At 37.1% G+C, this 12,412-nt stretch overlaps 1 protein-coding gene across 1 annotated transcript in view; it reads right to left on the reverse strand.

The window, feature by feature from the left end:
- The window catches only part of LOC142318196 (tachykinin-like peptides receptor 86C), a 734,981-nt gene that overhangs the window by 82,962 nt on the left and 639,607 nt on the right, over positions 1-12,412 (reverse strand). The window contains exon 6 of the mRNA XM_075354749.1: positions 6-153. Coding sequence (XP_075210864.1) covers positions 6-153 — 148 coding nt within the window. The remainder of the gene's footprint in view (positions 1-5; positions 154-12,412) is intronic.

Raw genomic sequence — 12,412 nt, forward strand, 5'->3', positions numbered from 1 at the left:
TTTACCTTTCTTTTTGATCTAATTGAGTCCAGTTGATGTTGGGTCTGCTCACCTATTGAACCTCCCCACAACTCCATTCCCATAAGTCCATAACACACTCCCATAGCTATAACAGGAACGACATACGTAAGACCCAGGAAAACCAAGTTGTACCTGAACATAAAAAATACACTTTCTTTTAACACGGTAGAAACGATTATTTTATCAATATAAATAATACTTTCAAAGCAATTATAGAATGTTAATTACTATGTATAATTAATTATAAATATAGTAAAAAAATACAAAATCATTTTAAAACACAAAATATTAAATTTTATGTTTTCATTAATGATAAAATTCTAATTTTATAACGCTCACCACATTATTAATGATGTAATAAACGTAGTTACTTAATTGTATTTAAAATAGTAATAAATAGTTGTTAATAATATTTTAATTGTATTTTAATAATAATATATAGTTATAAATTACTGCATTAATATGTTATTTCAATGCACTCGTGAGCTATTTATTTGGAAAGTGTATGTGGTAACAAGAAGTATAATTAAAATCAAACCATTTATAGTATATAAATATAATAATAAAAATATATTTATAAATGTTCATAATGAACTATAGTTTTCTTAACAACAAAATAGAATATTTATATTCATAAATATGTTGACCACTGAGCTACTGTTCCGATATCGTCTCTGTAGTGACGGGGGTTATATTAATCGAAAATGCTTTTTCTGCAACTATGTAATTACATTGAATTAGAATTAGAATTGAATTAGAATATAGTCTTGCCGACTATATCCAACAGGCAGATGGGGTGAAATCCTCCTGGCTCTCCTGGGATTCCAGGAGAGGATTCCGGGATTCCATCGGATACCGGACTTTTCTTAACATTGAGACACCTCCTTGCTGCCAAGAGTTCATTAATGGTGAACCTCCTTCGAGTAGGGACCTTCTCCTTCTCCTGCGACGTCTGCCTGAACGGAAATAATGTCCAATCTGTCTCACAGGTTCCTTTCGAGGTCTTTACAAAATGCTTGCCATGAACGTCTCTTCTCCTTCCTGATAGTTCTTTCCTTATCACCTGGAGCTCCTGCATTAAATGCCTAGCTTCCTCGGAATCGCTTCTCCTGGCTCTTTGCGTCCTTCTGCTTGAATTCATCATCCTGAACCTCAATTCGGCTACGTCGGGCGTCAACCAATATGCTATTTTGGGTCTCCTTCGTGTCATCATTGCAATCCTGCCATAGTCAGTGCTTATTATCTCGGTCAGCTTACTTGGCTCCCTTTCAGTTTCCTGTACGTAGATACTAGCACTTGCCTTCGCGATTAACTGCGCTTGTCTTGGTGTTGGCCTCTAAACATATTGGACGTGCCAGTTAAGAAGCTTGAGATCAAAGTTGACCACAAGCGGTTGAGAAGGCCCCGGGTCGTTGTATATGATATGGAGCGGAGTCTCTCTGATGAGGAGGTTTTGTTTCTCATTAGAGAGCAAAACACTAATTTGGATGAGGCCTCGTTCAACGACCAGTGTGGGCTAGTGTTCAAAGCAGCCCAGCGTGATCCCCTACGGTATCACGGAGTTTTCGAGAGTTAGGGGCTGGTCTCCACCATAAGTTCGTGTCGAAGGGACAAATCTTCGTTGACTTCGCATCCTTTCGAGTCAAGGAGTATCTTGACGTGCAGCGGTGCTTTCAGTGTTGTAGATTCAGCCACATAGCAAAGTTCTGTAAGTATACGTCGGTCAGTGCTCATTACAAGGAGGTTCACAAGTGTGATGACTGTCCGCGAAAGAAGGAGGCTCCGTCTTGCGTCAAATGTAAAAGTTTGCAAAAAAGTCATAGACACTCGGTCAATAGTAAGGAGTGTGGTTGCGACTTGAGAGCTGTTGAGATGTATTTCAACCCTCTTGATGGTTAGGTTCGGTCAACTTAATGCCCAGGTAGCCTATGAAGTCCAAGTTGAGTTAGGTGAGGTTGTTCAGAAACGGAGACTTCATGCTCTTCTTCTACAGAACCCGTATGTGGTCAAGGGTGATCTGCCAAGTTTTTCAGTCTGGAATAAGTTTTACGTTGGTGACAGTAAATCCTCAGAGCTGTGCAGAAAGTCTATAGATAGTGTCTTCATACGGCAGGCCGTATGATATTGCTCTTCAAAGGTGGCGACAAGGATCCCACTGTAACTTGTTCTTACCGTCCTCTAACGCTCTTGCTTGTAGTATGTAAGGTTTTCGAGAAGGTCTTCTATCTCCGCATTAATAGTAGGCTACTTCTAACCATATGCTGATGGACGACCAGTACGACTTCCACCCCGGCAAGGGCACAGAGGACGCGCTTCTTAGGGTCATAGATATGGGTTTGGCCAGTGAATACAAGTATGTACTCGGCGACTTCTTCGACATATTCAGGGCGATCAACAACTTGTGGTGTCCCTCTACTTTGTTTCAACTTCAGCAGCATGGTTGCACGCTAAATGAGATTAAAACTCTCTCGAGTTAATTCAGCGACAGAACTGTCGTCCTTCGTCACGGCAGTTTGGAGGTAGGAAACACCCTGTTTAAAGGTTGTCCACAGGGCAGTGTTCTAGGTTCTCTCGTCTGGATCGTTGAGTTCGACTCTCTCATGCGGTTGCGGATGCCCAGTGGCTGTCGAATCGGGTCTTATGCCGACGATGGGGTGCTGCTGGTCGAGGGCAACTGGCAACTGGTCGAGATAGAGCTCAGAGCGACACAGGCATGTAAGGTATTAAGTTGTGGAGTCTTCAACATAAGATGAATTTTAGTGCGGAGAAAACCACTATGATATTCTTGAAGGGTCGTCTAGCCGCAACCTGTCATCCGCGGGTTGTGATGGACGATCTTCCGATTAGGTATATTACCGTTCAGAAGTATCTGGGTTTTATCCTTGATGAGAAACTTCAAATTCAAGGAGCACCTCTAGTTTATAGAGAAGAAGGCCATGGATGCCTTCTTCGGGGTCCGTAGAGTCAGTCAGTCATCCCGATTGGGGGTTGAATTATCGTACCATGCGTATTCTTTACAAAGATGTCTGTGAGGCCATAATGTTGTACACTGCGCTCGTCTGGGGCCATCGTTTACAATTCCAATGCTATAGGGAAACTCTTTTGCGAGCCCAGCGTCTTCTATTGTTAGCTGTTGTTGGTAGCTACAGAACTGTCTCGCGAGAGGCAGTCACTGTTATCGCCAGTAGAAAACCCATTGATATTTTAGCTACGGAACGTAGCAAGCGGTATATTTCCAAGAAAGGAGGCCTTCTAACGTCAGGGTGTTTGCGAGAAATTGAAGACCAAGGTTTTGACTCTTGGCAAGCTAGGTGGAACGATTCTTCTACTGGTCGATACACGCATGATATTTTTCCAAATGTTAGGGAGTTGCGAGCGATTAGTTGGGTTTCCCCCAATCGGCATATAACTCAATTTCTTTTGGGACATGATCCTTTTAGGGATAATTTGACTAGGTTTAGGTTGGTTGACTCCGGCTTGTGTCCGGACTGTAGGGTCAATGACACTGTGGACCATGTCCTGTATGTCTGTCCCCGGTACGAAGCTGAGCGTATCAAAGTTAGGGAACTCGAGAGAATAAACTCCTTCTTTGATCTGCGAGTCAACTGGAGGACTCGCAGAGATTGGACAATTGTAGCTGACAATTGTCGGCTTCCTTCAATTCCTCGCTCAGCGTAGGACGACCGAGGGGATTTAGTAGAGTAGGAACCCGGGTGGCTAGGGTCCGCCTGGACAGTTTGATTGGCCGTAGGTAGGCGCTTTGTTGGCGAGCCACGGTTAGTTAGATCTGAGATGATTTTAAATTATGTAACCTGTCGCCGTAACGGCGACTGCACTGCTGATGAACAAGAGTTACCATGCCGCCGTGAGGCGCAGCGGCGTTTTGACGAGGGCAGATTAGAATGAGCACACAACACAGCGGCGGGATGGCGATTTCAATGCCGAGGGCATGGATCCCATGCAGCCGTGAGGTGTAACAGCATCTCGACGTTGGTTTATGGAGTGAATATCACACGGGACTCTGCGATGGAGCTGAGTGAGAGTAAATGGTCTGTCCGCCTCTCCATTGCAGACCAGACCGGAGTCCATAATTTAACATAAGTCTGGGGTTGAACTAAAGTTGAGTTCAGTAAGGGAATTTAGGACTAAACTTCGTTATTGCAATCAACATTTTTGGTGGTATGTTGTGTTTAAATTTGCCTCGAAAATCGAGACATTCACGAAATTGGCTTTATATAAGTAAAACTAGGTGCGTGGTTCGTGCTTTGGCGAACTTGGTTAGCTAGTTCAGAGGGATACGATGTAGGACATTGAAGATGTCCGGACGAGGCCTAGAGCGAAGGCAAAAGCTGAGTTAATAAATCACCGATGCAAATGTCTACCGAAGCATTAACATCGGTGGCATCCCAACGAGATCAGCTTTATTACTATGCGATGTAAAAAGTCAGAGGGCGATAGACGACTTCCGTTAAGCCAAATAGAGCTATGAACGAGGGGGGTCGGTGTGGCAACCGAAATGTCACTAGGCGGGTGTCTTCCCCTACGGGGTTGAGATGTACGTGCCAGTCTGGGGATTTCTTTACTTCTACACTTATGCTAATAGCTCTATGGTCACTGCCCATGTCTTGCTTCACTATGCTTCACTACATTCGGCTTGCAAGGTTCTCCGAACCGAAGGTTAGATCTATTACCGACCGTCGCCCTTTTCCTATATTTGTAGCAACTCCGGGTTTGTTAAGAAGAACGTCTCAGTGATGTCATCTCTAACATAAATACCTCGCCTCTTCTGGTGGTTCTCAGACCACCCGCCTCCAGCCACTCGGCGTTAAAGTTACCGATGACCACCGGTATCGCTGTAGCTCTTCTGACTCTCAGCGATCAGTCTGTCCTGGAAATTTTGAAGGTCCTCCATAGTACTGCTGAGGGGATTATAATATCCGGAGATCGTGCATCTTGTAGTAGTTACTGCAACGAATTGCTCACCTCTAAGTAGATTTAAATGGGCCGTCTTTCCTCAAGCATCACTCATCTTATCACCATCACTCACTTTTTGATCGATCACCTATCTTCGTCCAGATCCAACGCTAGAACGTAAGTCTTCCTTGGTTCCTGGTCGTCGTGTTCCCCGTTCATGCCTGGTCTCACTACTCCACAGATATGGTTAGCAAAAAGTCCATTTTTGTTTCCACTTAAGTCGAGAATATAGAGGATCTCGTTTTCCACCTCTTGAGAGGGAAGGCTACTCTTTACCTTGGTATTCTTGAGTACCTCCTTACGCCACCTTTTACCTATAAGCTCCAACAAATCATTAACAGATCTATCCTTCAACACCCTGTCAATATGTATTGGATCCACCCGCATTGTCTGAACAGTCTTATTTGCTAGAGTCTTCTAAATCTCCAGTTCCTGAACTCTTTTCGACATCTCTCTGGCTTTATCTCTTACTCGTCATGCACATTCCTTTATGTCTCTTTTGGTTCCGAGAATGGGACCTACAGAGGTCGATCAACAGTGTCACCTCCTGGAAAAGTACATTCACTTCCGGGTGCGCAGCTCAGATGCGCTTCCAAAGAAAGATACTGCTACCTTCTGCAATTGTTGCCTGACTAGTTTCAATGATTCTCCTCTTGAGACTAGACGCCTGCACCTCCATTGACTAGGACATCCATTGAAAAGGACATTTAAAAAGGGCATTTTTCTATGTCGAACAAAGAATGGAGTCCATTCGGACTAAGAGTATGACGTGACCGCCTTGGATCAGATTCGAGCGCCGAATGCTAGTACGAGCGGAACTCTCCATAAGCGCTAGCACCCACTAGATCGCAGCATCGAACGGCTCGACGTGGAACGGAACAGGAATGCTTTATATTTTTTAATTCTTTTATTTTAAAACAATTTTTATTAATTGAACGATGAACGTCGTTTACTGTTTGATCTAATAAATGAAAACCTTTCATAAACTAACAACAGTATTAATTTTTACTATAAAATCACGCTAACCATATACAGTTGCTAAAATAAAATTTTATTGATATACTGTATAAGATGTCGAACAAAAAAAATACAGTTCAAATTAAATATAATTCTTTAAAAACACTTCAAGATAAATATTCGGTCATGTTAAAAAAAATTAAATCTTATCTGGAAATAAATTTAATATTCCGATGACCTGTTTACTGATAGGGATAAATGTGGCATCACCACAAAATACAACTCCCCAAGGATCAAACTTATTATCTTAAAGTTTAAAAAAATGACGGCAATTTGTTATACAGCTTTCTTGTGGTATTATAATAATGTGAAAAGTATAAAAGAACGCTTCTATAAATTATTGTTATTAAAACTTTACAGTAAGGCCATTGGTTTTTAAATGTAAGACTCGGATGATCCATTTTACTTATTAACTATTACAATTCGTATATGCTCGTCAGTAATTTATCACTTCAATTTAATCTGTTTTCCTTCTCTTTTTTATAATGGGAAGAAACACATATTCATAAAAACAAAACACTAATGTATTATTAAAAAAATTTTATTACCATAAAAGATGCTACAAAATTAAAGTTAAGAAGAAGGAGTTGCATTAAATTATTTAGATAATTAGAGATTGCCGTTATTAATTATTAAATAGCAGAAATCATCAAAATAAAAAAGTAGAAACAAATTTTAATATGATTATATATATATATATTAATAATGCAAAACTCATGACAAAAATAATTTTAACATAAATTTGTGTGAACAATGAATTTGAAAGCCGGCGTATGGTTTTCCATTTTTTAAAGTGCATTAAATGATGTTACTTCTTATTCATTATTTCTTGAATACGTAGAAAAAATTACGGGTGGTAAAATAAAAAAACCTTGTAAAAAAAAAAACGTTATTCTGGTACTGGAAAGTCTGTGATGTAGAATTATAACAAATATTTCTTTGTAATTAACAAGCTGAATCGCTTGGCATTCTTCAGACGTATAATTGTTTGTTAATATCCCAAAGCGGAGCTGTCAATTCAAAAAATGTTTCCTTCGAAATATTATTTCAATTTTATTTGCTTTACTCTAGGTTATTTACATTATTACTGTACCCTGAAATTTATTTCTTAAATGCATTTTCAACGATTAAATTACACGTGAAATTAAAAAGAAAATGTTTTTACAAAAGGCTTTAGAAACTTTTAGGGGTGGGAAACTTTTAATTGAATAAATGACGTTAATTGTGTCAAAAATATTTTTTAAGAGAATCTAGAAATAAATAAAAATAGTATAGAAAAAAAATTGCTATGAGAGGGATGGGCCTCCGGTAAGTATTTAAAGTTAAATTGTAATATTTAAGGCTCATATTTAAGTTTAGGGCTCATTGTTTTAGTTTTTCATAAAAGCTCATAGTAACATGAAAAGGAATCCCATTCTCGCAGATGTAGACATAATTTTAATATTATATGCGTGTATTTGAATTAGTAAGAGTAATTATAACTATACTAGAAGAAAATGAAAATTGAGCTTGAAACTTTGCTTAGAATCTAAAACTTATTTATTCATTGTACAATTTTATTTTAGTTATTTAATCATCTTTTTGTTTCCACAGTTTTCACTTATCTGAATTAAATCTTAACGATCTTTTGTACCAGTTTTCATAATCAGTAAAAGTAATTAGTATCTTCAATACTAATCATGAATTATAATCATACATCTCTTGGAGTTCATTTCCCTGTTCTCACCAGGACATACTGTAGAAATGTTCAAGGTAACATTTCTACATTTTCTTAATCATGAACCATAATCTTCTAAATTATGATTCTTCTAATTTCTTTCATTATCTGGTGAATGGACATTGTATCTCATTTTTATAGCTTATCAAGTTTTATAGTCTTTTGTTTGTTTGTGCCGAATTTTATGAGTGATCATAACCCGATCTCACACGCTTATAACAGTGTTGTAATTTCAAATCTAACAAGACGTTGAATAAGGAAGAAAACGGACTATAACTTATAATTTAAGCTATTCAATTCATAAATAAGAATTTTATTTTTAGGTAATTTAGGAATCAAAGGGGTCTAACCATACTTCGTGGAATGATGATTATCAGAAAGGATTTAGAGAATGACAAAAGACCAACAGAATTTTGACTGCAGCCCTGCACACAACATCTGAGGAGAGTTCACCAAGAAGTTATTTTACACATTGTTTAACATAATTTAGTTTAGGACGTGAGGGTGGTAGAAGCACTCTTTGCTAAGGCCTAGTAGGTTTATTTATCCTCGAAAATTTAATTTTAATTATCAACTTAGTTTCCGGTTTAAATTGAATTTAATATGATCGCTACATAATTTTATTTCGGCAGATTTTTCCGGAAAATAATACGGATTTATACCGTTAGGTGACACAAAGGGGAAGTGGAACAGAAATACTAATTATTATTAAATTTTTCATAGCTAGTTTAGTAAACATCCGGTTGTTTATCTTAGCTTTAAGATATTTTCTGTTTTCCATTCTTACTTCCTTCTTTTTCTTTCTAATATCTTTATGAACTTAAATTTTTAACTAATATGGTGAACATTATTGTATGTATACGTGTAAAACATTCTTCATTTTAAAAAACTGCTTGTTTACTAAAAAGTAAACAAGTTACTTTTTGGTTATATAAGAACTATTGCATTAAGTTTTCCTCTCAATAAATTAAAATTCAGGGAACTGAAAATCATTTTCATTTAGTTTTATCTTTTGTAAATCTAATAAACAACAGTACAGGTTATAAACAATTACAGTCGTGAAAAAATAAAATATCTAGCAAATGTAACTTAATAATTAAATATAATTAAAAAAATAAATAAAACCAACTAAAAAACCACCAAAAAACAAAAATTAATGCTACACAATAATTTTTTTAGTTGTGAGTTTTAGAAGTCTATCAAATTTAAAATAAAAAGTTTCCAATTTTTAATTAAACACCTGCTTCAAACAGTAAAATTTAAAGAATTCAATAATACGTATAAATTTATAATTTATAGTGTCATTTTTATTTATAGATATATTTGCATAGTTAGATAGTTGTATAGAGTGATAATTTTATTTTGGTTCCTCAGCTTTAACTGACCAAGCTAATTAAGAGTATTTACTTTTGTGCTGTTACTGATTGTAAATATTCATCAGTGCTTTGATTTAACGTTATATCTATTTATACAAATTTTTGTATTAGGCTTATTGTAAACCTTGGATATTTTATTCTGCAAAAGCTTCTCAAAAATATATTCATTTATTGCAGCAGATATTCTGAGAATCGGATAATAAAAAGTTCGATATTTATGTTATCACTGCCTTAAACGACTGCCAGAACAACAGACATCAGTTTTCTTATAGTAGCTATAACTTAAATATGGTATTTTTGACTAGTTGCTGTGGACAAGCATGCGCGGCGGCTAGTCAGTAAGGTGAACCGGGTTATTAGCAAGACGTAGATCTAGATGGAGAATAAGGGACTGACACTCGCAGCGGAGAAAACCGAAGTGTTGGTCCCGGCAGGGAGGTGGTGACTCCCGCCCATAAGAATCACTGGAGGCAATACGTTGGTGAAGCCGGTCAGACAAGCGAAGTATCTGGGTATCTGGATGGACTACGAACGAAAGTTGACCAGACACGTTGATGAACTGGTCACCAAGGCAGACAGGGTGACCAGGGCGCTGACCAAACTGATGAGAAACGTAGGGTGTCCGTCGTCCAGCAGGAGGAGGCTTCTTACCACAACGGTGTCGACCGTAGTTTGCACCGGTCTGGCAGGGAGCACTAAAATATGGAACATACAATGCGTCACTCAACGGAGTGCTAAGAAAATTGGCTCTCAGGGTTATATCTGCCTTCAGGACGGTTTTCTCCGTTCTGTATTATTCGTTATTGCAGGAATGCCGCCCATATAGCTGAGGGTCGCTGAGAGGATCAAAATGGCAATTGGAGACAGCAAATAGGATGCCCACGCCAGATTTCTGTCAAGGTGGCAAGAGACATGGGAGGTATTAACTGGGCCAGATAAACCTTCCGCATTCTACCTAACATCAGAAGGTGAGTCCAGTCGGAAGTTGGGGGAGATTAACTTTTGGTTAACACAGATCCTGATAGGCCACGGTGCGTTTAACAGTTATCTGTTTAAAATGAAGAGGAAAAACGCACCGATGTGTTCCTATTGTGAGGGTGAAGACACAGTAGAACATACCATCTTTGAGTGCGGAAGGTGGGCAGCAAAAAGAGGGCAATGTTACATAGCCGTTGGTCAGTTGGTTGCAGATAGTCTACTGAAGAAGACGCTGGGCAACATGATATCATGGAGAGCAGTAGCCACGTTGGCAGAGAACATATTTAAACAAAAAATAGCTGAGGAACAATGTGTAAGATAGTCACAGTAAAGGTGGATGGGTACGGAATAGCTTGAGCAAATAGGCAGTTGGGGCCCCAACGGGGTCGTCATTGTTTTTGAGATGCCCAGGACTCCCTAACCCATCTAGAGAAGGCCCGCAGAAGAAACAGCAGCCCCCGAGTTATGCCGTAAGGCAGGTACCCGGGCTATTGTACAAAAGGGAGAGGTGTTTTTTTCAATGGGTCCTCGCATTATGCGGGAAACCCCACACGCACAGTATTGCGGGCTACTGGGCGTCTGGTCGCAATTTTTTTCTCCTCCTATCCAAAAAAATGTATAACTTAAATATAACTATTAAATATTTTTTAATAGCGTATTTTCGTTTTATTTTTCAAGTAAATTAAAATAAATTTTGATGGTGTACTCCAAAGTAATATTTTCTTAATGAATTACTTTAGTAAAAAATATGACGAAATATTCTAGTGTTCTATGAAATCCAATGAGCACGATATTTTTATTAAATGGTCAGTGGTTGAGTATTGCTAAATAATCAATATAGTGACATGATACATAAATATGTGTTCATATATATATATATATACAAAGAGAGAGAGAGAGATGTTAACATAGTAAATTCAGTAAGTAAGATTGGTATATAAAAATTGAAATTTTTTAAACTAAAATAATACCAAAACTTAATATCAAAACTTTAAATTCAGTTACTGGAATAAACAAATGCAAATGCTTCTTACACAACTCCCATACTTTTTTCTTTTTATCATCAAATAAAAAAATGGAACTTATATTCAAGGTCAATAGAAAGTTATTTTCATTGCTTATATACGTATGAGTATAATATTCACGTTTATAAATTAAATTATTTATATTTGTTAATTTTATTTAAAAAATTATATATATATATTAATAAATAAATGAGTATAAATGCTATTTTTACTTTTCTTTTTTGTTTGTAATAGCAGAACCTGTAAGCCTATTTGCTGCTGATACACTTATTCATATATAACCAACCATATGAAGTATAAATGTAACCATATGAAGTGTGACTAACCATTCATATAAGTGATAAACTTACTTGAGTAAAGTTGTAGAGAAAATATTTTAGACCATAAATGTCAAGTTCGATTCACATCAGACTTCTAGTTCCTCGATTGCCTCTCATTTCTTTATATAAGAGATCTACATCATCTTTTGATGATGTAGATCTCATCAGCGTGGGGAAAGCATTGATAGAGACTATACAAGTAAAACAGCTCAGAATATAATTTCTGTGCTTAAGTATTCTGCACATATTAAGAAGCATAAGCGAACAAAACGAATTAAGAATTAAAGTTTTAGGCGTATAAGTTAAACTTAGAGAATAATGCTACAGTAATCATTGTGATGGTTAAAGACTAATATCTTGTAGTGTCTTAATAGAATTAGCTGGCTTTGTAAGTGAAGTTAACTTCGAGAATTCCTAAACCTAACAGCAGCAGAAAAAAATGTTTAATAGAAATAAAGAATTACCGAGTAAAGAAGGGAAAAGAGGAGGGAGCTCAAACGTAGTCGAAATTAGATGCCAAGAAAGCATATTGCTAATTTTATTTACCCAATTCTTAATGAGTACTTAGCTGGGATTTAAAAGTTGCGTTCTGTGGTAGTAGTTGGCTGAAGCCTGAAATAAACTAAATTCCTTATGTCGAGGCAACAGCTTACTGTTGTAATTTCTTGCAGAAATAACTGAGAACTGTGAAAATAAAAGTGAAAATGAACTGTGAAGAAAAGTGAAAATATACAAAAAAAAAGAAATTTGTGAAACGGAAAAAACGTAATAAAAAATGTACGCTAATGGAAAAGGTTGTTTTAAAACATTAAATAATAATCAGAATCATTAAATATTTAAGTGGGTATAAAGACTACAAAGTTCTTCCGGTGAGAACTTATTAAAAATTTCTAGCCCATTTGAACCCGCTTGCGTGAATAAAATATACTTGCTTTAGTAACATGAAGATAATGTCAAAAATAGATATGAAATTAAGTTAAAATT

Source organism: Lycorma delicatula, chromosome 1 (genome assembly GCF_047948215.1).
Source record: "Lycorma delicatula isolate Av1 chromosome 1, ASM4794821v1, whole genome shotgun sequence".
Taxonomy (NCBI): domain Eukaryota; kingdom Metazoa; phylum Arthropoda; class Insecta; order Hemiptera; family Fulgoridae; genus Lycorma; species Lycorma delicatula.